Raw genomic sequence first — 27209 nt, 5'->3', positions numbered from 1 at the left:
AATGTAACTAAACTTGGTAGTACTACACACATTTTGGTACAACATGGTCCTACGATGGTCAGAGGTCATTCATTTAGAATATCAAAAAGGGCTTTTCCATGAGGAGGCTTTTAAGAGTCTTTTAGTGTAAGGCCAGGGTAGCTCATTTTCATCTCAATAGTTCAGCAGGAGGAGGGCTGATAATTTTAAAACATGCTCTTCCCAAGCAGATAAAGACAAACATGGCTCACGACCAAACAATGTCATAGACATGGTTTCCCTGAGGACATGTACACTGTATCAGGAGAAAAGAACACAGTCAAGGACTGTAAATCAGATAAGTAGAGCCAAGGCCTCATGTTTTTATGTGTTCATCTACGTATGTTGGCATTGCTACTGTTACTTGACATGACAGCAAAATGAATGTCTCAGCTGTAAAAAAATGATGTTTGGTGTACTGTAGAACCATGTAAGAAAAGATCATCCATTCAGGTTTTATAGCATAGAAACTGTTCCAAACACAGGATCATCCATTCATGTTTTATAGCATAGAAACTGTGTTCCAATCGTAGGACCCACTACATTGCTCAACCAGGAATGGCACAACAGAAACTCAAACAATGTTACATCAAGTATGGATGCCATGAGACACTACCACCTGATGTGTTAAGTAGAAGAATGAATCTGGAAAAATGTTTATCTGCTAATAAATTCATAATAAATGTATATTTCCAACAACACTATCTGAGCAGACTTCTCCAAAAATGTGAAACATGCTCTTGTACGTCACAAATACAAAAATGGTTGAAATTCCAAAAGTCCCCTCAAACCTTCGGGGGGAGACACCAGCATCTTGAAAACATATCGCTCAACAAGTACAGCGTCAAGAACGCGTCGGCACACTCCGACTTCCGCGTGTGGCGCTGGTAGGGGGGCGTCAGATGTGGCCTGTCTGCAGCAGGGTGTACTGGGTGATGAAGCGCTCCATGCCGTCGCCCTCCAGAGCCTTCATCGCCCGCCAGTGCAGTTTCCCACAATTCTCGGGTTGCCCGTGCGGCCCGCGCTCCTCTTTGATATAGTCCATCCACAGATCTAGAAAGCAAAGCACACACACACAGATGGGCACAACGGGTGATCGTGTGAAGACTCGATTACTCTCTCAAGCTAGTGTTCAATTCGGGCCGGCTCTTTTAGATTAGCTGTTCTTTCTGAGACGCGGGTGCGTGCAGAGATTTTGAATATGTGGGGCCCTTGCTGGGAGACTTGCTGTAATGAGATGGATGCAGACTTAAAAGTGGAAAAATTCACAACTGTGGCGAATTCCATCTCCCTTTGACATTTATGCCCTTTGATGCGGAGACTGAGAGTCTCTTACCGTCGTCCGCGGAGCCAAACTCCCTGAGCGCTCGTTCGTAGCAGTCTCGCACGTTGTTCATCTTTGGAGTTTCCTGAAAGAGAGGGCACCGGTTCAAAAGACGAGAAAAACAAAAAGGGGGGCAGCATGGGATCCTGCGAATCGCTTGAACGCGGCTCGACGATGACCATTACTGAGCCGTGTCCCGTGAAATCACATACAGATGCGCTCGGGCCGTGCGCCTGCCAAACAGTCACGTACCTGCTGTTTCTCAATCTGGATCATGGTGGTGAAAAACGCCTTGCTGAAGGGCCGATGTTCATGCAAACTAAACAAACAGATCGGTTAGTCCCCATCTTCAGAAAATCAGAGAAAAGTTCAAGATCTTATTTTATTTACAAATGTTGTCACACAACGTGTACACACACACACACACACCTTGTGAAGGTCTTTCGGGCTTTCTTGTACCCTCCTGTTCTACAAGACCATTCCAGGTACTTTTCTTTGACTGCTGAAGAGACGTCTGGCACGGGGGACAATAGACCCTTCTGTGGGAGGAAACACACCAACCCCCGCTTGTTATGAGCGAGCGCTCAGTTTCATCACAGGGCACTGAACATTGATTCAACGTTACAGCGTCGCCGGGCTCACGGGTTCCGCGGGGCCTGCGAGAGCCTCCGCATGCCGGACAAAGACGGCAGCGTGCCAGACAGCTGCCCTGGCGACTCTATAGTAACACAATCAGGTCGGCTCTCTCGTCTTGGCCCTGACCTCGACGCGTACAGGAAAAACACTTCAGAAACTGGCCACGGATCAGTTGAGGTGGAACAAAACACCAGGTTAACCTTGATGGCTTGCTCAGGCGTGGAGCCCAGACTTCACACACACACACACACACGTGCAGGTGCCTTCACTCGCGCCTGTTTCCCTGTGTGTGCTGGGTGACACCGAAGTGCACTGCTGGTGAGGGGGACTGGGGGGGTTGGGGGCAGGGGGGGGGGGGGGTTACCTGAAACAGCGCCTCAGTCTCCTCGGCACTTCGGTTCGACTCGCTCCACTGGATCCACTGCAGCCACAAAGGCAGGCTCTCCTGAGGGCAACACAGACAGACAGGCAGAGAGAAAGAGAGGGAGAGAGGGGGAGAGAGAGAGAGAGAGAGAGAGAGAGAGAGAGAGGGTGAGACCAGCTCATAGCATTGTTCTGACTTCCTACAAGCCTCCTAATAAGTCACCATGTCTTGACCCTTTACTGCTCTGTTCTTTCATCAGTGTGTGTGTGTGTATGTTTGTGTGTGAACATGTGTATGATGCATGTATGTCTGTGGATACGTGTGTATATAGGTGTGTGTGTATGTATATATATATATATATATATATATATATATATATACATATACACATACAAACGTACGAGTGTGTGTAAGTATTTATACATACATATATCTGAGTGTGTGTGTGTGTGTGTGTGTGTAATGCATGTGTGTATGTCTGTGTGTGGGGTTTCCCATGCATTGCCATATAAACAGCTCCATTGTGCCCTGCTCAGCGTTACATAACTGGGTTCTCCTAATCCGCCCTGTGCTGCCTGTAATCGGGAGCGTCCTTGCGAAAGGAACTCTCCAAACAATGCCAGCGCAGACGGACGCGGACTCGACCCGCTCCGCTCGCCGCCACAGCTGGCTGCCCTCACCTGTCGTCTGGCGCTGGCACTGACGCGCTCGCAGCCCGCTAAAACCGCTCCCACGTTTATTTATCTATGTATGTATTTGGACAACACTTCCACCCAGACGGACTCGGTGCCGTAGAAGGAATGCGTACGGCTGAGAGCATGTCCTCATGTCCCCCCTCCCTCCCTCTCTCTCTCTCTCCCAGATCTCCTCCTCCCACTGCTGTAGCAGGGAGGAGCGCTCACTACCAGGACGGCTCTGCTATCTAGGCTCTGTGAAACAGCCCCCAGACTGACTCATAGTACCACACACAGGGAACGTATACGTTTGGGCTCTCCCCATCTCCTCCTCCTCCTCCTCCTCCTCCTCCTCCTCCTCCAGCCCCAACCCCCAGGACTCCTCTGTTCACCGTCGGGCTGGAGAGCTCCTCATTAAGTGGAAGTAATATGTCAGGGGAGCGGGGTTTTAATTAGGGCAGGCAGGCCTTGGAGTTTCAGGGAGGTGTCCCACTTTTAAAAAGCCGGGCAACCAGCGAACGAGCGAGCGAGCGAGCGAACGGCGCTGACAAAAAAGCAGCCACCTTGGGATTCACGTGAGCGAGCGCTTCCTGGAATAGACCGCCCGCCTCTGCGCTGCCCAGCTTCACCAATGTCTGCAGGGCCAGGCTCCACGTCTCCGGCGATTGGCTGAAGCGCCGGGTGGCTGCCGTGGCAATCTGGGCGGCGGCTTCTTCGTCGCCTGACGACAGCGAGGCCTCCAGCTTGACCACAGAGGAGAAGATGAAGATGAAGTCAAGGCATGTAGGTCTCACTGACCACAGAGGAGAGGATGAAGTTGAAGCATGTAGGTCTCACTAGCACCATGCATAGTTTACATTCCTATTGACTGTATGAAAGTCCCTGCATTTTACAAAGCATCATCAAGCTGAACTAAATAAGTGTGATATTTTCGTGTCAAGTTTGATCATTTTTGTGAGAACTGCCGAGTGCGGTACTCACAACAATCACATTAGAATCAAACACCAAGGGTAATAATATCATTTATATCATAAGAAATAAGAAACAAAATGTAAGTTATCTGCTGCAGTAGAGCTAATAGGAGGCGTGAGTGCTGATCCAATCAGGAGGCCCATTTCAAACCCATCTCACAGGACTGCTTTGTTCCCCACATACCCAGGTTTTGTAGAAGTTCTGTGGGAGCAGCTCTGCCTGGTGAGCCCCCTGCAATGCCTTCAGTAGCCTCTGTCTTCTCTGCAGACACACACACACACACAGAGAAAGAGAGAGAGAGAGAGAGACAGACAAAGAAAGAGATACACACAAACACACACACGGCCATCAGGTTATCAACACATCAGTCCCATAAGCCACCTGCCCTCCATAACTGAAGTTTCTACCCAGAGCTGACCCTGGACCAGACCACATCAGCCAGCTACTCCGGCCCCATCCTCAGCAGGGCCAGCTCCCCTCCAGACCAACACTGCCCTCTGTACAGCCTGACAAAAGACAAACTTGTGCATCATTTACGAGGAACTTACCTTGTCCTTCAGCTCCTGGACGTTAGTCTTCCTCTTGTATTTGTCCAAACAGAAGTTGGCGTAGCACGTCCACATGGCCTCTGTGACCCAGAGAGAGAGAGAGAGAGAGACGGAGAGTTGTTTAACCAGCAAGCACGTTTGTGGCCAGTCATAGCTACCAATGAATGAGAAGTTCTTTTCATTGAAAGCATATTGTGACTTGCTCTGTGGAAACTCAGCCAATGTCGGTTGAGAAGAAACGGGAAGAAGCCATTATTTCTACTAAGCCAGCAAGCCAGAAGTGGGTAAGGTGGTTCCTACTAGGGCTGAACGATTATGGAAAATAATCTAATTGCGATTTTTCTTGCCAATATTGCGATTGCGATGCGATATGGCATTATTTTTTAAGGTGTTTGTCTTGCGAATTTTTCAACAAAAACAAGCAGTAAATCATATAGCGGGCAATAGGCTATATTAGATTAAAAATAAACTCTTATTTCCTGGAAGTCATACCTCTGTTATGATGACAGGTGATGCATGAATTGATGGATGACATTTTTTTTTTAACTAGCTAATCACAATAGTAGGCATATATTTTGAACTTTCAACCTTGTAGGCCTACATATCAGAACATAAAGTAGGCTACTAGTACAAGGAAGCCTGGTGTAAAGATTAAAATGAAAGTCAGTAGCCTAACAAGTCACACAAACAAAAGTGCAGATTGCAAAAATGTGAAAATATTAATAGCCTAAATCTTATTACGCAGTTTTTCAGATAATTCACTTTAATGAACGTGATATGTTCTGCATACAGAAATTCCTGATATTCATGGCTGCACAGCACACTGCACTGACTATTCCAACTCCGTCTCTTTAATTCAGCTGTCTGGTTGAAGCCTCAAAATATTGTAAACAGTAGCATAGTTGGCTATCTAGTCTACTGTTTGGACGGGTCAGTTTCCCCACGTCTGTCAAGGTAGATAAATACTTTTTTCTCCTTGGGATAAGCCCTTTTGAGTCTTAAAGTTGGAAAACATCTGTATTGAGATGATCAGTCAATTTGAACGCAAGAGTTTTAGATGTCTGCAGCATGCTAATAATGATGCTAACCGGATTTTATATGTAATTTAGCTAATCGTCTTCTATGCGTCATTGCTTTCACGATTGGGAATGTTTTGTTTGGATTGAATGTGCATGTCGAGGGGCGGGTGTCCATTGAGCGCGCACGACAGAGAGAGAGAGGGAGGGAGGGAGGGAGGGAGAGGGAGAGAAAGCGGGCAAAGGAGAGGGGTTTGAATCTATTATATCTATCTATTATTTGGTGAATTTGCATAGTCTACAATGAAAACTTGCGAAAGACATTCATGCTTTCACCCGAGCAGCGCAGGTGCACCAGTGCAACCTAGAATTTGTTTCAGTCGCACTCTTAAAAATGTTGGTTCAATGGTTCTATCGAGCAGCTTGCCGAGTTCACTCTCTGATAGACTGTTTAAAATATTTGCTACTTTACGCTCTCATGTCACGTGACCAGAGGGTAATCGCATAGGGTAATCGCAACCTTTGCGGTTAGAAAATTGCACTTCATCATATCGCGATTTTATCGCAAATGCAATATATCGTTCAGCCCTAGTTCCTACCGATGATGAGGTTCCTCAAGTTAACCAACATGGGTGTGGTGGATCCTACCTACTCAAGTTGAGGTTCTTCAACTTAACTTAACTAATGCGGGTGTGGTGGTTCCTACCCGTGTTGAGGTTCCTTAACTTAACTAATGTTGTTGTGGTGGTTCCTATGCATGTTGAGGTTCTTTAACTTTTAACTAATGTGGGTGTGGCGTGGCGGTTCCTACCCGTGTTGAGGTTCTTCACGCCCTCCTCGTAGACGGCGCAGCATCGCTCCTCCTTGCGGTCAGTGTCGGACGCTTTGCCCTTGGCCGTCTGAAGCTCCGGGGTCACGGTCACCTCCAGCTCACGCTTGGCCATGAAGTCCCACGTCACCGAGTCGTCGGTGTGCTGGCTCTGGAGTCTGCAGGAGCAAACATTCACATGACCTGTAATTGTCCTGTTGACTTACTGACTTGTTGATTTACTTTGTACAGTAAGAACATTTATCAGCTGTGTTGAAATAGCTGTGCGCTGCAATATGCTGCGGTTCCTTTGAAACCCTGTTTTTGTACAGTATGTGATAAAAAAAATCAGATTTGGTATACTGAAAATGATAAGAAACTGGCATCTTGGTTTGATGGTACGTGTCAGTTAATTTTCACCGAATTGAATTCATTGCCATTCCAATCTCACTGCAATTAAACATGCCATTCTTATGAATGTGGAAGTGGATCAAACGGATTTTGATTAACAGCAGTTTTAAACAGTAAGTCAAATCTCACTCTTGAAGGATGGTGGCCTGGAGGTCTTTGCTGAAGTCAAATATGGAGGCGATTTGCAGGAGGGAGAGGACGAACTCGGCTCCTGTGGAGAGACCCACATTAACATCGGCGTCAGTCTCAGCAAAAACACACGCTGCATCATGACCGTGCAGAAATACTCCACCTCGACTGGATCAAACTGTGAGAAAAATCACCTTTGATCTTCTGAGTAGCGTCTCTGTACACCACCTCCGCCAGCTTGCCACTGAGAATCTCTGGGGAGAACTCATACTCCCCCTGCGGAGAGGGAGGGATGGAGAGAGAGAGAGAGAGATAGAGATAGAGAGACAGAGAGAGAGAGAGAGAAGGGACTTCAATAATCACCTTCACATTACCACAACAAGGTCACAAGTGCCTTTAAACATCTTGCTATTACACATTAATTCATTCGACCTGGGATTACACGCATGCATTTCTAAGCAGTGCGGACGTGCCTGTGATAGAAATGAGTTTAGCGCTGATCACGCTGATCTCAGAGCAGTGGGCACGATTTGGCATTAGATCTCCCTGCAGCTTAAGTGCAACACTGGCAACTTGACTTATTCAAATCAAATGTATTTAATATTGCATGGGAAAATAAAATACTCTCCCTCCATATCTGGAGGCATTAGCTGTAGTGATGTAGGAACGTGTAAACATGGGTCATTCCACCTCAATTCAACAAATGCCTTCTGCTTGACCATCTCAGATTTCCTTCAAAATTTCACCACCTAAAGAGTAACCATTTAAACTAACTTAGCCAAAATATTAGATTGGTATACCTAATACATCCAGAGAAAAACATTTTTGAACATGGTACCCCCCTTCTGATTTTTGGCACATTGGCGCCCTCATCTAAATCTGCAGCAAAGTTCAGATGTCATTATCTCAAAAAGTTTTCAAGCTAAAGACTTCAAATTTTCTGTGAATAATGATTGCTACCTATAGGTCCCACATATTCATTCATAGGCCGTATGTGTTGATACTGACTGTGTTTCAATCTTGTGAAATCAGAAGAAAAATTGCAGATTTTTTTCAAACCCCCACATTGGGTGCACCATTACACAATTTATAAACAAAATGTTTGGCAAATGGTTGTCTCTCTACAGAAGTGTTTAAGCTGTCTTTGAAAAAGTAATTAAGAGGTGTCTATATGCTTTTTTGTTGGAAGTATTGTAACACAAAACTGAAAAATAATCAATTTGGATGATGTTGTATCTCCCCATTACAGAGGTATGACAAGCTATACCAATGAATTCAACACATCTCCAGAAAGAGTATGAAATGGGCTTTCAGACTGTGACATTTCAAGATGGTATTATGGCTGCAGTTATTTAAATGTTATTTTTAAAATATTAGTCTATTACAACAATTAGCGTTGTTTTTTGTGCTATTATTTCATGATTTCATTATCCTTTTCTTATTCCTAAGTATCAGATGTCTATGTCTTATTCTGTTAAACATTTATTTGTTCATTTACTTGCTGGGTGATGAACTAATACAATATTTCCTGTATTTCCTAAATGAATTGCTGCTGCCACTATTTAATGCCACTAGATGTCACTGATATCAGCAATGTGCTGTTATAGTAGACCAATATTTCAAAAATAACATTTCAATAACCATAGCCATAATACCATCTTGAAATTTCACAGTCTGAAAGCCCATTCCATGCTCTTTCTGGAGATGTGTTGAATTCATTGGTATAGCTTGTCATACCTCTGTAATGGGGAGATACAATATCATCCAAATTGATTATTTTTCAGTTTTGTGTTACAATACTTCCAACAAAAAAGCAATATAGACACCTCTTAATTACTTTTTCAATAACAGCTTAAACACTTCTGTAGAGAGACATAACCATTTGCCAAACATTTTGTTTATAAATTGTGTGATGGGGCACCCAATGTGGGGATGTGAAAAAAATCTGCAATTTTTCTTCTGATTTCACAAGATTGAAACACAGTCAGTGTCAACACATACGGCTTACGAATGAATATGTGGAATCTATACGTAGCAATCATTATTCACAGAAAATTTGAAGTCTTTAGCTTGAAAACTTTTTGAGATAATGACATCTGAACTTTGCTGCAGATTTAGATGAGGGCGCCAATGTGCCAAATATCAGAAGGGGGGTACCATGTTCAAAAAATGTTTTCTCTGGATGTATTAGGTATACCAATCTAATATTTTGCCCAAGTTAGTTTAAATGGTTACTCTTTAGATGGTAAAAGTTTGAAGCAGATCTGAGATGGTCAAGCAGAAATTTTCTCTAAAATCCGTTGAATTGAGGTGGAATGACCCACATGCAATGACTTCATCTAAACACAACATTCATTCTAGAGGGAGAAATAGTTCGTCCAGAGCATGTGTAAACAGAAATATCAAACAGATTTATATTTATTTAACTAACACTTTAACTCACTATACTGTTTACACTGTCAGAGGATGGTACGGCGGTCGCATCATAAACATCCATCCCAATCCATTATTCAGTTATTCAGCCTCGAGTCCATATTGGGACCAGAGGTCTGCAATAGCAGTGCCGACCCTCGTGGGGTGCCGCCTGGTCTAGACTCACCACGTCGATCTTGGCCTTCTCCAACTGCTCCTGCTGCCTCCTCAGCTTCTCTGCGTGCATCAGCTCCATACGGAAATACTGCCCAGACACACACAATCAGTCAGAATCGCTGCTCAGAGACACACAAACGTTCAGACCACTGCGGCAGCAACGACTGCGGACACAAATCAATGCTTGTTCAAGTCATTCATTACAAGTGCTGCATCTCAAATGCCCCTATAAGCATCCACTGAACTATAATAGGATTTTGTTCTATCATGACCATGACTCAGCCCCAGATAAGCAGCCATATTTTCTTTGCTGCAGCGTAGGCAACCCATGGCATTCCACTGCACCACTACCAGACATGTTTGTTCAAGTCGGCTACTAATTCTAGACCCAGAGAGTCGCGCACTAATTCTGGAGCTGCCAATCTGGAGGGTCCATTTGAGTTGTAGAGTTCTTACTCAACAACTAGGGACAAGACACTGTGCATTATAAATCGAAACGTGTTTTTCCTCAGAGAATGTCCAAATTTGAGGATATCCCATAAACCCTCAAGGCTGGTTTCTTGGACGTTGACCAACACTGGTCGTAGACTAAAAGCTCTTTCTTTAAGTAGAGATCTTCACTGAAGCTCTTGTTTAGTCTAGGACCAGGCTTGATTAACGTCTAGAAAAACGACCATTACGGTGCTGAACCAACAGCAAGGTGCGTTCGCATCTACTGCCTCACACATTCCTGTTCATTGTCTATGGGTGACTGCAAGGCATTTGGCTCATTCGACTTCATGTAGCCATCTTAAGACGACTGCAGACGTGATGCAGACGAGATTCTGATACGTCTTTCAAACCGGAATTATGCATACGTCATGGTTGAAAACGTATCAGGATCTAAGAAATAATCACGTCTGCAGTCGTCTTCAGACGTCTACATGTCAGTCATACAAGTCGAATGAGACAAATGATCACGCTTTTCCAAAGCATATCTGGAGAGCAGTATGGTTGGATGAGCAGCTCTAACGTGACAAGAAGTTGGACGAGACACAATTTACACGAATTAGCCTGAACGTGACGCAATTATCTCATGAAGGCAGAAAGTTGTTGGGCCTTTGTTGTATCACAACGATATCTGGGAAACTTTAGTTAACCTCTTACTGACAAACTGATATTTTAACGATCTCTTCCACTATCATCTAAGAGCTCATAAACCAAATGAAACCAGGCTTTGGAGAAATATATTGACTGTTGGATTTAATATAGCATTAAATAATTTCAATGAAGCAAGAATTTGAAATGGCTTGCATAACTTCGTCTTGACTAGTAACATTTTGTGCATATTAAATAGTTTAGTTGTACATTTAAATGAAGCACTTTAGCCAAGTAGAAGATGAACCGACCATGAGCAGCTAACTGAAACGGTAAATGAAACTCCTATGGGTGTCGAGTTTGCAAGTGAGTTTTGCTGCGCCACACAGATAAATCTATTGCATAAGGGATAGCCCTGCCCATCCAGCTCCTCCTCACCTCCTGGTAGACCTTCTTGCTCTCGGGGTGAAAGCGTAGCGCTCGCAGGAACAGGTGGCGCGCGCTCTCTGACGAGCCCCTGTCCTCCATCTCACACTTGGCAGCCATGATCCACAGGGCTGGAGCAGACCACAGGAGGAATGGGGGGAGCGGACGGGGTACAGGACAGGGTACAGATTCGGTCAGTTTCAATGATGGCTTCACACAGACGGTGTAGTGGACATGTGTATGATGCATTCAATTTGTACACTATTTGGATACTGTCTAAGGCACTACAAATATAAAAGACTGATAAAGATTTGAGTAAATTTAAATAAAAAAAAAATACTATGTAAATAATTAAGTGTTCAATTTTGAAAGGCATGCTTAAACAGAAGACCACACTTGGAGTACCTGGTTTGTCTGGGTGGACAGCAAGCATGGACGAGAAGACTTTGCTCAGTTCACCCTTTGTGGACTGGAGAGAGGAACCAAAGGATGTACATTACATTCAGGTCCATATACTGTATATGCCTGTGTGTTATACATTCAGGTTCACAGATATGCCTTTGTGTTATCCACTCTGCAGAGGTCTGTCAGAAGTTCACTTACCCACTTCTTACAAAAGGCTACATGGGACAGCCACAACTGGACATCTTCCTGAAAGAGAAATAAAATCAGCCTTTTGTTTTTGTTTACTGTCAATTAGTTGTTATTTCTTAATGTCTTGTTTAGTTGTTAGTTCTTAATGTCTTGATGTCTTGATGTCTTGATGTCTTGATGTCTGCGTGTGGAGCGGTTTGGGTTGCACTTTGTGCATACAAAAATGCGCTATAGAAATAAATGTGACTTGACTTGGCTCAATGTTGGGGTCTTTTTATACCCATGTTGAGGTGGACCTTTTGCTAGCTAAATTCTAAAGGTTTCCTGTGCAATTTTGATGATGATTCAAGCACACAAACAAAGTGGCAAGTATATATGAGCACCATTGTTAAGCTATGAGGGCCATTTAGATAGTAAGGCTGATATCACTTTGGTCATTTTACAGCTTCTACTGCATATTCTTCCATACCTCTATTTGTTAACATCACTCAACACACAGACCAGTGGTTTCTTAAATAACATTACAACTGAATGGGAAGAATCAACGAACAGACCAAATGCCAGATATTCACATGGAGAGGCCTCTTTACTGCTACTATGCACCCTTGTAGACAAATATTATTTTCAGTTCCTTTATCATAGAGTTTCTGACCTGCCACTTCGACGTAGCTCTCCGGAATGTGTTGTTGACTCTATGCATGATGGGAAACTCAATGTCATCCCTCTTGAAATGGTATCCAATGTTCTGGGGAGCAGTATTAAAGAACAGATAAGTGACTACACCCGTGAAATACCTTATGAAATCAAAACACATTATTATTCAGGGTCTTCAAGAGTATATCTGCACAAGCACTTACTGTTCGTCTCTTCTTGACAAGTTCTAGCACGTTGATCTCATACTGAAAAGAGAGTGTTACAACAAAAAACAGGATCAGTGGACAATCATACCAAGTTATTTTCAAGTTATTTTTAATAGATCTCATCCAAAGCCTGTGTAAGTGACGGCAATGAAATAACTGAATGAAAACCAAACGCATGCATTTGAAACCACACCTGAATGAATGCAATGAAGTCATCTTTACTGATGTCTCTTCTGTGTAGCTTGTATTCTAGAGCTGTGGTTCTCTTCAGCATAGACCTGCGAGGAATGTTATGACAACCTTTAGACAACTTTCCATGCGTTAGCTTACAGTAGAATTATGATCCGTAGAAGTTCAGTAACAGAAGGCAGGTTTATCTAAAAAAAAAAAAAAAACATAGTAAAATGAAACCGCATTGCCATTGCTTTGGGGCAGACAGTCTGGCTATTCCACCCGACGATTGGCCTGACAGATAACACACAAAATGTGCATTACAATGAAACTTTCCACACGTACTTGATTTCCTTTTTGGTGAACAGTCCAACTCTTTCCAGCTGCTCTAGCTCAGGAATCCTCTCCTCTATTCGCCGTTGAACTAGTTCCGCCATTCTTCCACGTCACCGGCAACACTGTGTAATGATGTCAATCAATAAATACGTTCGGTTTGATCAATTACTTTGTTTTCACTAAATGTGCATTGCGTACACCTCGCCTAGCTTCACCAGAGAAACACACGCGTGTGAAAGTTGTGATACAGTCTACTTCCGGTGTCCCACGATTAACGTTCCGACATGGAACTTTGGAACTGACCGAACTGACCCGCAAATGTGAGCAGCAGCAACACAACCACTTCAGTCACAGATTGTTTTGATATGATGAAAGGTCAAAATATAATAATAGTAATTATAGAATAAATGAATTGATTGGTTATGGGCCCACGTTTTTTTTAATCGGGAAGTAAATAGCTGTTGTTTTATCATAGCTGTTATTAAATAAACATATATATTCAGCTGCATGAGTTTTTTTCAATCAGCTCTGTCTTGAGCAGATTTACAGTATAAGCACTTAAAAACATTAGAAACAAAATAGGACTTCACACATTTCTATGCGCAGGACGGATCATAAACATATGGACCAAAACATTATTGGCGGCAAATTGCGTCCTCTACCAAACCTACTTTCACATCACCCTAAATCTATCGAACCAATAACAACACGGAATGAGCTGATTGCTTTTTCTATTGGACAATTTCAGGGGATGGGCGTATGCCAAAATGCTCAGACAGAGAAAGTCCATCGGTGTTCTTTCACAATAGTTTTTTGGGAATCCCTTGAATATACCACTAATATATTTGTTTCCGAAAATGACAAACTTGAGTTCATTCTGATACCCATAATAACATTTTGGGAATGTTTCATTTGAAGGTAGGAATGATCTGACGGCTCTCCCGCACACCCAGCCGACTACCGTTTTCAAGCTTCACTCTTGGAGCCCGCTACACTTCGTTAGCAAGCCATCGGCAAGCTGATGTTTCACGTTAGCAGATTATTTCGCTAGCTAGCTTGCTAGCTGGTCGATAGGTAACCTGGCAGACTGTTAACCTAGCTATGGGATTTGTGTAGTGTACCGATGTATTCGCTATTATCAATAGCTGTTATTTATTAAGGTAGCTCTTTGAAAGTAGTGGGCATCTGTTATTTTTTTTCAAGACCAGTCGAGTTAGCCCGCTAGCCCGCTACAAAGAGCTCAGTGGATATTAAAGCCAATAACGTTATTTGTGTCCTTTGTTTTGAAAGGACTTTTGTGATAGCCAGCTACGTGTTGTAAGTTCTTTTATATAGTCGGATGGCTCCTCAAAAGTATTCGGGTCAAGTTATGAACAACTCTGGAAACTGTAAAACAAACGGCGTTATGTACCCGACCTCTGCGGCCGTGATGAACGCGGCGAAGAAGCCCAAGATGGAACAAATTCAAGCCGACCATGAGTTGTTCTTGCAGGCCTTTGAGAGTGAGTACTCAACGTCATCTGTCAATGCATGTTTGATTTTTGACATTTGTTGTGCACAGCCTTGCCAATCAAAAGCCCCAAATAGATTGGAATGTCCACACGTGCCAAATATCAGGAGCCCATTACACACATTCAGATTTTGCACTTGTTATTGAGAGGTTGTTGATTGCAGAAAAGTGTTTTGTCAGTTTGCATAATCAGTATGCAAAATGAACTCTATTCAGGTTTAAATTGTCCTATCAGGCAGTTCTCCAATTGGTTTGTATTCGGGGCATTTCAAAGATTCCGATATTAACAAACAAGTTGATTTTCTTGTGCTTCCAGAGCCAACTCAAATATACAGATTCCTTCGGACAAGAAATCTGATCGCAGTAAGTGTTTTTACAAGGGGTTTGAAACAAAATAGTCATCCTCCAGTGTCGTTAAAAACAATAAAAAAAAAAAAAGATTGCTCAAACGTTTGATTTGTGGAGTATGCAAACACAAATAATTGCTTGTGATTGTAATCATTTGACAGCAGCAGCCTCTAATGTCTAATTTCCGCCCTCCATAACACACACACACACACACACACACACACACACACACACACACACACACTTACACACTGTAGACAGACCCTTCTATGTTTTAGAAATTAGCATTTACACATGTTGTGGTTGATGATTGAGTGCAGCCTAACAACCAATTTACAGCTAGACTTTGATAGAAATTTGTTTTGTCCCACTCAGCCTATACTTCTGCATAGGACACTCACCTTCATGACTCACAGAAACTCCAGAACAAATGCAAGGAGGTACGCCAGGCTTTTGCTATTTTTTCATGGTTCTTTGAGACTTTTTTGTGTGTGTTTCCTCTTAAGAAGATGCCACTGACATGATGACTTAGTGTTTTGTTTTGTATGGTTTTGTGAGTAGAAAGTCCTTCAAAGTGGATGACATGCTACCCAGAGTACAAGCCATGAAAGGAGAGCAGGACTCACACAAGTAAGGACCTTAAAGCATGAATATAATTTAATACAGCCAGCTACAAATGGCAGCGGTGTCATTTTGTCTAATCAAATATGAATCACCCTCTGAGTACTGAAGTGTGTGTCACAGAGTGTTCTGGTCCATAGGTTTTCAGCTGCAAAGCTCAGATTTTGAGCAACTAAACTTTAATTATAGGGTGCTTATAATGTACAGACATCCTTTAAAATTATAGACAGCTGAGCAGACGTCAGAAAGCCTAAGATAATCATGTAAATGTGAATGAATGGTGAAAAAAATCTTACTTAACACAGAGTGGGTGATGTGGGTGTATGGTGAAAAAATGTCTTGCACAACATGATCCGTTGATATTTATAAATCAGCTGTTGATGAGTGTGTGATTCAGGTTACTCATGTCACTCTCCTCTCTCCTTCCTCAGCTTGGCATCACACCTACAGCTCACATTTACTGGATTCTTTCACAAGAGCGGTACGTAGTGGCATGATGTTTAGCCCCCATGTAGCTAAGAGACGACATCTTAAATGCATCTCTCGGCACGGGTTTGACAACCTAACAATGTATCTCATTTGATTTGTTGCAGACAAGCCATGCCAAAACTCAGAAAACGAGCAAAACTCAGTGTCTCTGGAGGTGCTACTCGTCAAAGTCTGCCATAAAAAACGAAAGGTACCTTCATGACCTCCCAGAATCCTTCTTCCCTCCTTCCCTGCTTCCCTCCTTCCCACACACGAGCATGTTTTAGTGCCTTGGGTACGGTGGTATTTTAGGAAGTCAAACCATAGCGCTGCTTTAATAACAGAGCTGCTTTTTTCTCTCCTGAAATCAGTGATTGTGTGCACCACCATGCATCCTAACGCACTACACCATACTGTATGTCCTAATCTACTGCACCATGCATCCTAGCACACTACACCATATGTCGTAATCTACTGCACCATGCCTCCCAACACACTGCACCATGTATCCCAGCACACTGCACCATGCATTCCCAGCACACTGCACCATATGTCCTAATCTACTGCACCATGCATCCCAGCACACTGCACCATGCATCCTAACACACTACACCATACTGTATGTCCTAACTCACTGCGCCATGTGTCCTTACTCACTACACCATGTGTCCTAACACACTACACCATGTGTCCTAATCCACTGTGCCATGTGTCCTAACCATCTCACTGTTGCTCACACTGCCCTGTCAGGATGTCAGCTGCCCAGTGAAGCAAGTGCCTACGGGTAAGAAGCAGGTGCCTTTGAACCCTGATCTCAGCCAAACCAAGCCGGGTGCCTTCCCCTCCCTACTGGTCTCCAGCAACGAGTTTGAGCCCAGCAACAGCCACATGGTCAAGTCCTACTCCCTCCTGTTTAGGGTGTCCAGAGCCGGCAAGAGGGACTCCAACAGCCTGGTCAACGGAGAGACCGACGAGAACATGGGTCAGTCCACCATCAGTCCCAACACAGTCCTCCATCACTGCTGTGTGTTGTGTCTTCTCTTCTCTTCTCTTATCCCCAACAGCCAGACAGATAAGATATGTACCGTACAGGAATGCACATGACTAAACCTCTACTAGTCCACTAAGATATTCTCCTATGAGTCCTACTGTACAGTGACTATACACTGACGAGACCTGTACTAGTCCTGTACTAGTCTACTAAGATATTCTCCTATGAGTCCTACTGTACAGTGACTATACACTGATGAGACCTGTACTAGTCCTGTACTAGTCTACTAAGATATTCTCCTGCTGCACACTAACTATACACTGTTGTCTGTTTGGTTGGGCCATTCATGATGGAAACTGAGATGTAAACAGCCATTTATATTGTTTCAATTATTTTTACGGCACTTCCCATAATCGGATATGCTGGAATGCCAGGATGTGATGGAATGAATGGAATCATTTTGTTTACTTGGCTCATGTAAACATTGTGGTTTAATTTAATTTCTAAGATTTAACTGGCTTCCAGCTAGCTATGACATTGTCATCTCAGTCAGGGATTTTCATGCACCGGTATCTTAAAATACAGGTGATTGGATTAAGAATAAGGAAACCTACTTTCTCAAGCATAACAGGGTTTTGGATTAAGCCTAGATGGAATTTTTTAAGGTAGTAGGGAATGATGCATCAGAATATCAGAAAGCCTAAATGGTAATTGATTTGCAGCCATCTCCTGACATCATCTATGCATGCATAAACCCAGCCATCTCCTTTATGGGGCACTTACGCATCGGGGCTTTTAAGTGCTCGGATCGGAGTTGGAACCAGATCCTGTGTTCGGATTATCCTTGATTTACAGTAATGGAGCATGTGCGTGTGTATGGATGTATGCCTCCTCCTGGTAACTTTGTGTGTGTGCGTGCGTGTGTGAGCGCGTCCTCCTGGTAACTGTGCCGTGTGTGTGTGCACGCCTCCTGGTGTGTGTGTGTGCGTGTGTGTGTGTGCACGCCTCCTGGTAACTGTGCCGTGTCTGTGTGCATGCCTCCTGGTGTGTGTGTGTGTGTGTGTGTGTGCGTGTGTGTGTGCACACCTCCTGGTAACTGTGCCGTGTGTGTGTGTCTCCCGTGGCAGATGTGAAGGAGGAGGTTCCAGGCAGGAAAAAGAGGAACTCCTCCCACAGAGACGAAGGCGAGGCCACAGAGACGTTTGTTGCACAGATGACCGTTTTTGACAAGAACAGGTACGCGTGATTTCAGACTGTGCTGCTCTCCACAGCGAGATGATCTAGGGCTATGGGAGAAGCAACGCTTGCATAAGCAGCATAGCTGAAGGGTAGCTGCTCCATTACGGTGGAGTGGGGTTCCTGAGGCCAACTGTCAGTTCATATACTTGCTTACAAAGAAAACAACTTGAGGAGGAAGAGGCAATGAGCTGGATTTTATGGCCTGTATTTCGTTGCACTAGTGCATTAAACTCAGGAAGAACTCTGGTGTGTGTGTGTGTGTGTGTGTGTGTGTGTCTGTGTGTGTGTGTGTGTGTGTGTGTGTGTGTGTGTGTGTGTGGGATGGAATGGTTCATTGCTCTAACAAACTAAGTAAAGGGGCTTCAGGCGAGTGCATTCAGACTGTAAAGGCCAAGTCACACCAAAAATTCAAAACAAGATGAAACCGTTGCAGAGATAAGTTGCAGCAGTTTGAATTAGACGTTGCACGTCATTGCCAGCTGTTGCGAACCATCGCAAACGATCCATCATGTCAAATCGCAGTTGTAAGGATTGGGCGGAAATACTTTTACCTCACTCACCGCGTTTATGACGTAATTCAGTCAGTCCAGCAGAGGCAGACAAGAGTTCGGCCTGGTCAGAGTTTTTGCCCATAGGAGAGGCAGAGAAATACTTAAATCGGAGAAATACTTATTAACTCTGCAAAACATCAGTTAAAACGGGTATGCTAATAAAGTTACAAAAACAAACACATATTTACGGACTGTTTGCTTATCAACTAGTTGGTTAACTTTGCTGGCTAACTATGGCAATATTCAGTTGTTGCACTCGTTTTTCAGAATCTGTGTCGCAGCAAGTTGCTTGTTTATAGAATGTTACAGCTTGTCTTATCATGAGCCTTTGGTGTAAACTGACTATAAGATATTTTAATAATACATTATATATATAATATATATATTTAATAATAATGTTTCCTTGGCTGCGCGTGTGCAGGCGGCTGCAGCTGCTGGACGGGGAGTACGAGGTGTCCATGCAGCAGGTGGAGGACTGTCCGGTCAGCAAGAAGAGGGCCACTTGGGAGACCATCCTGGATGGGAAGGTCAGTGGGCCGGCAGTGGGCCGGCAGAGGCCTGGTCTGTCTACATGCATGCAGCCCAAATGCACATGTTCATGTGAAGTGTAAAAAAAGTAGAATATGTTTAGCATTTAATTTCAGTGTAAATATTTCAAAATACTGTTTGGTGAAAAGCTGTTGATCGTGTGTGTGTGTGTCTGTGTGTGTGTGTGTGTGTCTGTGTGTGTCTGTGTGTGTGGGTGGCTCTGTAGAGGTTGCCCCCGTTTGAGACCTTCTCTCAGGGACCCACGCTGCAGTTCACCCTCCGCTGGACCGGCGACCCCAACGACCCGTCCACCGCGCCCGTGGCCAAGCCGCTGTCCACGCGCAACTCCGACACCAGCGCCGCCGAGAGCAGGCCCAGCACGCTCCGCTCCGCACCCCTGGGTAAGAGCACGCTCCGATCCGCACCCCCTGGGTAAGAGCACGCTCCGATCCGCACCCCCTGGGTAAGAGCACGCTTCCATCCGCACCCCCTGGGTAAGAGCACGCTTCCATCCGCACCCCTGGTCATGTGATACTGCACCCCATCTCACAGCGCCTACAAGAGAATCACATCTGTAGATTTGCAGAGAATTGACTGAAAAAGGCCAACTGGCCGAAACGTTGGTGTCAATAAATTTGTGATCGAGACTGAGTGTGCGGCAACATAAGTTTCGTCCCGTGCCAGCACCTCTTAGGGTGTGCATTTTTTCATCTTTTCTTATTTGGAGAATTGACTGTGACCAGGAAAAGGGGCTCCATCATATCTGCCAGTGATTGTGTTATTGTTGGGTAACGAAAAGTAAAACGAGTCATTTCATTGTCTTACACGCCTCAGTATTTCACCTCAGTGACTCTAGGAAGCATATTTGTCCATACCAACGGGAGGTGGTAGCGTGAAGCTGGGCTAGCTTGCGGTAGTCTGAAAAGTTGTGGGTTCAATTCTCGGCTTCCTCCACTGTTGTGCCCTTGAGCAAGACACTTAACCCCAAGTTGCTCCGGGGACAATGGCCTCTAGTAATAGAATTGTCATGTAAGTCACTTTGGTTAGAACCCTCGGCTAAAAGAATAAGCGTAATGTGAAATACAATACTGTACTATCACTGAGAGCTCCTTGGCCGGGTTTCCCAGATGCGTTAAGGAGCTCTTAAGTGCTAAGAACTTCTTAGGAGCGCTCTAAGAACGCTTCTTGACGTATCTGGGAAACCCGGCCCTTGAGTGTTTTGTTATCTGTCCAGTAATGTGTACAGTACGTGACCCTGTTTGTGCCTCGTGGTGTTTGTGTGCTTCAGCCGTCAAGGACTCGGTCAGCACCAGCATCCAGACGAGGCGAGAGCAGTCGGTGTGTGAGCCGCGACAGAAGCTGCGCATATTTTATCAGGTGAGAATCAGGAGGGAGAGATCTGCGTCCTGCTTGGGCTTGCCTAGGCACTGACTCTGAATGAGTCACTAGTACTTTCTGCTGTTTTAGGAACAACATTTCTCATCTGGCTGTCTGAATTACGATTCACAATTTACGTTATGACTAAAATGCCCGTTATATTTCTGATTGTTACATGTGTTTACATATATGTCTCCATGGGATATAAGAATGCAATGCTTTTAAAACCACATGAACTCTACGATGCTTCAAATACCAAACAGTTATTGTGAACCTTCCCTCTTTATGTCTTAAGGCAGATGATGAAGGCAGTAATGATGGTAGCTGGTAGATTTGAGTGTATTTGATTAGTGTTTTCAGTCACTGGATGAAAGTCTTTTGTGTCTTGTGTATCGTAAATAAATAAATGTTTTCCTTAAAATACAGGGGTCTTAAGTATTGGAACGCCTATGTTAACCTTATGGGGGACGCTGTAGTGACACTGTAGTGTCACTGGATAACCCCCCCCGTGTGTTGTGTGTGTGTGTGTGTGTGTGTGTGTGTGTGCAGTTCCTGTACAACAACAACACGCGGCAGCAGACGGAGGCGCGGGACGACCTGCACTGCCCCTGGTGCACCCTCAACTGCCGCAAGCTCTACAGCCTGCTCAAGCACCTCAAGCTCTCCCACAGCCGCTTCATCTTCAACTACGTGGTGAGAACCAGCGCCGCACAACAGCACCGCCACATCAGGAAGCCGTTCTAGCACATTACCGTGTGTGTGTGTGTGTGAGACAAATAAACATGTCCCTCCACAGCCAGAGGCGTTGCCAAATCTCGTTTGGTGATAATTGAGCTGTTGCATTGTTGCTCTGCCTTGTTCTGATCAGCAGCACTGCTGTTGTGAGTGGCTCATGCTTGTTTAAAGACGAGGACAGACTCTGTCATTCTGTTGTTGTTGTGTGCGGCACACGCTGGTTTAAAGATGACTTGTCTGTGCTTCACCGTCCAGCCTCACCCAAAGGGAGCCCGGATAGACGTGTCGATAAACGAGTGCTACGACGGCTCGTACGTGGGCAACCCCCAGGACATCCACAGCCAGCCAGGCTTCGCCTTCAGCCGCAACGGGCCGGTCAAGAGAACAGCGGTCACACACATCCTGGTGTGCAGGTGAGACCGCACTCTTACCCGCACAAGCGCGTGTCTGCTTACGGTACATCGTGTTACGTCGTCTCCCGAACTTTTGAGCGCCTATCGCACGTCATCACTGAACGACCTGGTGCTGGTGTGTAAGCTGCCTCTCTCCATGAGGTGTACTCTTGTGTACGTGTTTCATGACTGTGAATTGGTGTTAACTCTCCACTGTCTAGCAAAGTTGCTGCTAATCAAACATCTTGGTGTAATATGCTAAACTTTTTGTGTGGGCACTTATCCCACTTCTGGGCGCTAGTCTGAATGATGCTGATGTGCATCACTTCAAGGAGTATGATTAACGGAGCTGATCTTGGATCAGTGAAAGCCTCTCACCCCGTGCCGCCGGTGCTTGTGCCCGCAGACCCAAGCGCACCAAGCCCAGCTTGTCGGAGTTCCTGGAGTCGGAGGAGGGCGAGCCGGAGCAGCAGCGCACCTACGTGAGCGGCCACAACCGCCTCTACTTCCACAGCGACAGCTGCATGCCGCTGCGGCCGCAGGAGATGGACGTGGACAGCGAGGACGAGCGCGACCCCGAGTGGCTCCGAGAGAAGACCATCACGGTACGGGGCGGGGACGGCCAGAGTGGCCTCACGGCAGAGGCAGCAGAGGCAGAGAGCGACCGCTAACACACTTTTCCTTTTCAGATTTGGTTATGTTGGATGGAGGCCTGCTCCAGTCAGAATGACATTTTTGTGCCTTTAACGCTCCCCAATGCTTCCCTTTTGGTGCCTTTTGTTAACCACATATTTGGAATGAGTGCATTCTTTCCTCTGTGTAATTCTCTCCTCTAATTCTTTGCATTACTTGTGTAAACAAATCTGTGTGCGGTCCTCTGCTACCGCGTAACTCAATCCCTTATGCCCTTAAAAAAAAGACCACTTCCTCCCAAAGCACATTTTTTGGAGAAACCCCTGAAAGTAAATATGGTTTGAGTTTTGCATTGGGCTTAGGTTTCCACGGTGGTTCCTCTCTGGTCTGTTCTCCTACTTTGTTATAGTTCCACTCTAAGCACTTAAAACCAGAACAAGAGTGACCCATCAAACTTCTCCCTCTTATGTGGTGCTCTACCTTACTTGCAAGTTGCTTTGAATAAAAGCAACTAGCAACTGAATAAATTCCCAGGTGTCACACACTATTAAGGCGCTTCTCTAACATGGGCCTTTCCGCCTACTCACTCTCTGGAAATAGAGGAACAGTGGCACAGGCATATTTTTTGTCCACACTCTTATGTCAAGTTGAAGTTGGGAAGCACTACTTCTCTTAAACGCAGCAACCCTTTTAAAAGGTTCCTTTGAAAAGTGACGTTACGGTAGTGTCGTGTGTGGGCATATATCTCCGTGACGGATGAATAATAACAACTGGCTTGTCTATTGACGTTTCCCATAGAAAGAACTTCACCTTGTACGGTGAAAAATAGTGACGGACAACAGAGGGTCAGTCTCAGGTCAGACGCCCTCTCATGCCATCCGAGGATGCACCTGAGTCATCCACCTACATTAGTGTCTTTTAAACCCTGTTTAAACTATTCATATTCGACTCTACTGACTACTGATGGGTTCTGCCTGTAATCGTATCACTTCGCAGTAAGGGACACATTGTTCAGACATGTTTACAGGGGTTGCTACACTGAGGCTGTAAGTATGACACTGCATGTGAACAACACATACTGTACCCATGCTCATCTTCTGGGGACTGTTATAATGTAAAGGAAGAGGAGTAAGAGGAGTAGGAGGAGGAGGAGGAGGAGAAGGAGGAGGAGACTAGGCTGTAGGACATGTGTTGCCGGTCTGTGTTCTGAATCTAACTGGAAGGGCTCTTCTTGCAGCAAATTGAGGAGTTCACGGACGTGAACGAGGGGGAGAAGGAGGTGATGAAGCTGTGGAATCTCCACGTCATGAAGAATGGGTAAGGCGCACGTTTGTTTGTTTGTTTGTTTGTTTTCCTTTTTTATTTGGCCGGTTAGCTGTTGGTTTTACAGTAATGACATCACAGAAGTGGGCTGTCAATCCTACTTTAAAAAGCTATTCTTTCAGAATTGCCATGGTGTCTTGGCAAAGCCAAGTAATGGGATCGCTTTGCCATTGCAGATATAGTATAACCATGCCGTGCTTGTACAACTGTGTATAGTGTAACCCTGCTGTGTTCATCAAGACTCCTCTAGAGAGGCTTTTCAGACCTGGGCCGCGATTCCCTAGATTTGTTAAGAAGCTCTCAAGTGCTAAGATCTTCTTAGGAGCGCTCTAAGAACGTTCTAAGAAGATCTTCGCACTTTAAAGAGCTTTTTAACGAATCTGGGAAACGCAGTCCTGGCTCACTAGGAGTCCCAATGAGTTGCCTTGTGGTTTCACGGAGTGGCGCAGTATGATTTTGACCTGTTCTCGTCTGCATACCCCCCCCCCCCCCCATGAGCAGCTTCATAGCGGACAACCAGATGCCCCAGGCCATCATGCTGTTCGTGGACACCTGCGGTCCGCACATCATCCGCCGCAACCTGTGCCGCAACTTCCTGCTGCACCTGGTCAGCATGCACGACTTCAACCTGGTCACCATCGCCACCATCGACCGCACCATGACGCGCCTGCACGAGATCAAGGAGGACCTGCCCGAGGCGGACGAGGGGCTGGCCGACACCCACGGCATGTGCAACGGCCACACGCTCAGCTCCGGGGTGTCGCTACACGGCAAGCGCACCAAGAGCGCCATGGCTGACTGACCGACCGGCCAGCCCCGCTCCGCCTCCGTCTAGTGCCAGAGCAGACTGGTGTCCCGTCGCGTTCCTTTTTTTTTGTTGGTTTCTGAGCACTTGTGAGTGTGTCGACTTGTTAAAGACTGGTAATTATGAGCCATTATAGTGGAATCCTACATGGACTTAACGAGGCTGGGGGAAGGACAAATCCATTTTTAGCATTGGATAGCTCACTCTTTCCTCACCATCATGGCTAGAGTATGTCGTTTCTCACCTAGTAATCGGAAAGCTCCTGTCGAGAAGACATGAGTTGCCGTAGGATGGGAATACTATTAGTCTTGATCATTTGTGTTCATTAACTGATGTCGGATCAGTGGTCTATTTTAGCACATGTTAGCACTTGTCTTGCTACCCACTCCAGTGGATGGTCACAGAACATCTGAAAAAACCTTTCCCCTCTTGATTGTCATGCATTGGAATTAGGTAGGCATAAAGCTAATTTTAATGTCTTGTTTTATTGTCCTCTGTTGGTGGTGTAATTAGCCAGGTTATTTTGGTAGCAGATTCCTACCTGTACCAGGTAATCATACCTGGAGATAATTGGTGAAATTCACTCTCCGCGGAGCATTGTTTTAAAGATGCTACAGAATTGTAAGATTTGTATCCCTGAAATTACACGGTATGTTTTTTTTCTACTGGATCACTTCCAGGATTAACTGACACCCATAAGCATTACTTCCAACATTTTGTTGTTGGGTTATCCATTTTTCAGAAACTGACAGTACTGCAGATATGTATATTCCGTTAAAAAAAAAAAAAAACTTGTTCAGGACACTTTTTATTTCATTTATATTTGAAGCCGTTGTTCATTTGGATGTGTTTACTAGTGTATGGTAAATTTGTCAGTATCCACAGCAGTTTTCACCATTATCACTCAGAAAAAGAAACAGAATTGCTTTTTTGTAGGAGCAGAATGTGGAACAACAAATGGTTACTTATGGGTTTTCAACACAAGCCAAAGTGCAACATTTGCAGCAACCTTCTTTTCCTCTTTTTGAATTGTATACCTGTAGTATAATAGGCAAAAAGTATCATTCAGACAAAATACTTTCATGCAACTTTTGTCTTGAAATAAAAACAATAAATTATCATTTCACCCAGCTTGTCAAATATCCTTTTTTTTTAACATTTGTTTGGGGTCATATAATTAGCAATACATGCTTGAACGGACGTTGCACTATGCTATGAGATTAATCTAATGTGAGTGGGGGCATACGTTTGTGCAATTAAGTTCTCCCCTTGGCCCAAGACGTTTGATTTTGTTGGGGCGGTGTCTGTCTGTGATGAGGAGTGACATCATGCACAAGTGGTCTAGCTATTGGTTGTTTATTTCCTGTTCGTGTTTTTGGCTTGGCGGGATTGCAAAGTCAGACGGTCCTAGTACTGGAAGTACTTCTTGATAAAAACCAAACTGCGTATAGGAATCGTTGCATTTTGATTCAATTTCAGTGTCTGGACATTGTTTATGTCTTTTCTACTGGATTGCCTGTCCATCTGTTGTGAAACCGCAACTAGTAACACGCCTGCTTATCAGTCAGGAATCGCTGAACGCTGTAAACACAGGATGATGTTCCCTGGCAACAGTAAGGATGTAGCCTACACTAATTAATTGGCAACTGGCATTTATGTTTCATTGTTTCACCAAGTTGTCTTGTGGCCCGCCGTTACTGTTTTATGTAGCCTTTAGTTCAGCGATTTAATAGCCTTAGCATTGGCAAAACTATAGGGTGCGTTTTCCCCCTTGACTCTGAACACTGTTTTTGCAGTCAACATAAGTCATGTAAGACTGATTTTCGTCGCTCTTAACCATATTGTGTGTGTGTGTGTGTGTGCGCGCGTTCTGTCACACATTGACAAAAATATGCCATTTTCAGTAAAGCACGAATTGATCTTTGGAACAGCGAATGAACCCTCTTGCCCATGGCGTCGTCCAGAAAGAAAAAAACTTACGCGAACCCACAGCAAACAGGTAGTATCCCAGACTTTTTCACAACTCCTAAGAGTGAGGCTACACACGTTACCTCTGTTAAAACTCACAGGCTCAAACGACAACGAAACACAGGTGGGGTTGGCACGTCCAGGAAGCAGCACACAGTGACTGTGAACACTACCTCCAGTGGTTTTGGGGACGTGGTAGGCCAGCAGAAGCCTTCAACAGGGGAGTGTGTGGATTTAACCTGCAGTGACTCAGACACTCCTGTGGAAATAGAACCATCACTCTGGAATGAGAATGAGAAATTCTGGAGATGCCACCTGCAGAGAACCTCGTCTGTGGATCTGCCAAGTCAGTCATCTTCAGAAGACCCAACAGACAAAAAGTGTGCTGAAATAAGTTATTCAAAAAAGGACATTTCAACAAAATGTGTGTTCTCTCACACATTAGGACGGATGAAGTCCAGTGTGAAGTCCGCTCACAAGTCATGTACTCAAGACATTTACTTAGCACAGAAAGAGCTGTCTGATGAGACGCAGACACCTCAGAGAAACCAGAAGCCAAAGAAAGCCGATAAACCAGACACTCAGGACAACAGCTGTGTTTATCCATTGACAGCACAGAGAGCACTACTACCTGGGGGACATCATGTATTACAAAAGTCACATGGTTAGACTTTACTCTTCTCTGTTATTGTGCCGGCTATTTGACTGTACTGTGAGTTCTGTAGGCTACATAGTGTTTGTCTGTTTGAGCATGATGTTTTATTTTC

At 44.7% G+C, this 27209-nt stretch overlaps 2 protein-coding genes across 3 annotated transcripts; one reads left to right on the top strand and one right to left on the bottom strand.

Annotated features, from left to right (window-relative positions):
* Window positions 1-442: 442 nt before the first annotated feature.
* Window positions 443-13229, bottom strand: utp6 (UTP6 small subunit processome component). Of its 2 annotated transcripts, XM_062545146.1 has the most exons (19): window positions 12963-13229; window positions 12640-12724; window positions 12444-12485; window positions 12239-12331; window positions 11596-11643; window positions 11398-11461; window positions 11005-11123; window positions 9500-9577; window positions 7095-7176; window positions 6901-6982; window positions 6364-6539; window positions 4537-4616; window positions 4172-4249; window positions 3580-3759; window positions 2343-2423; window positions 1772-1881; window positions 1595-1661; window positions 1355-1427; window positions 443-1071 (listed from the first exon to the last, which is right to left on the bottom strand). In XM_062545146.1, the coding sequence occupies exons 1-19, from the start codon at window positions 13052-13054 to the stop codon at window positions 917-919; spliced, it is 1785 nt and encodes a 594-aa protein (XP_062401130.1). In that variant the 5' UTR covers window positions 13055-13229; the 3' UTR covers window positions 443-916. The 2 variants fall into 2 exon arrangements, with proteins under 2 accessions (XP_062401130.1, XP_062401136.1); XM_062545152.1 differs by lacking the exon at window positions 3580-3759.
* A 486-nt stretch (window positions 13230-13715) lies between these two features.
* Window positions 13716-25604, top strand: suz12b (SUZ12 polycomb repressive complex 2 subunit b). Its single transcript, XM_062545095.1, has 16 exons — window positions 13716-14455; window positions 14780-14826; window positions 15187-15251; window positions 15373-15441; window positions 15864-15913; window positions 16026-16111; window positions 16651-16882; window positions 18019-18127; window positions 19103-19208; window positions 19436-19610; window positions 20498-20586; window positions 21136-21279; window positions 21577-21734; window positions 22120-22318; window positions 23584-23663; window positions 24171-25604. Exons 1-16 carry the CDS (start codon window positions 14293-14295, stop codon window positions 24469-24471), a joined length of 2073 nt encoding a protein of 690 aa, XP_062401079.1. The 5' UTR covers window positions 13716-14292; the 3' UTR covers window positions 24472-25604.
* Window positions 25605-27209: the final 1605 nt, after the last annotated feature.

The sequence above is a fragment of the Sardina pilchardus genome, chromosome 1 (genome assembly GCF_963854185.1).
Source record: "Sardina pilchardus chromosome 1, fSarPil1.1, whole genome shotgun sequence".
NCBI lineage: Eukaryota > Metazoa > Chordata > Actinopteri > Clupeiformes > Clupeidae > Sardina > Sardina pilchardus.
This window is presented reverse-complemented; position numbering and strand designations above follow the sequence as displayed.

Excerpts from the sequence above, each read along its gene's own strand:
- suz12b (XM_062545095.1), top strand. The coding sequence starts at position 14,293 with ATGGCTCCTCAAAAGTATTCGGGTCAAGTTATGAACAACTCTGGAAAC. Across the intron at positions 19,209-19,435 it reads AGACCATCCTGGATGGGAAG|AGGTTGCCCCCGTTTGAGAC; the intron begins GTCAGTGGGCCG and ends GTGGCTCTGTAG. Across the intron at positions 21,280-21,576 it reads GCTTCATCTTCAACTACGTG|CCTCACCCAAAGGGAGCCCG; the intron begins GTGAGAACCAGC and ends TTCACCGTCCAG.
- utp6 (XM_062545146.1), bottom strand. The coding sequence starts at position 13,054 with ATGGCGGAACTAGTTCAACGGCGAATAGAGGAGAGGATTCCTGAGCTA. Across the intron at positions 12,332-12,443 it reads TTGTCAAGAAGAGACGAACA|AACATTGGATACCATTTCAA; the intron begins GTAAGTGCTTGT and ends ACTGCTCCCCAG. Across the intron at positions 6,540-6,900 it reads CAGGCCACCATCCTTCAAGA|ACTCCAGAGCCAGCACACCG; the intron begins GTGAGATTTGAC and ends TTGCTCCTGCAG.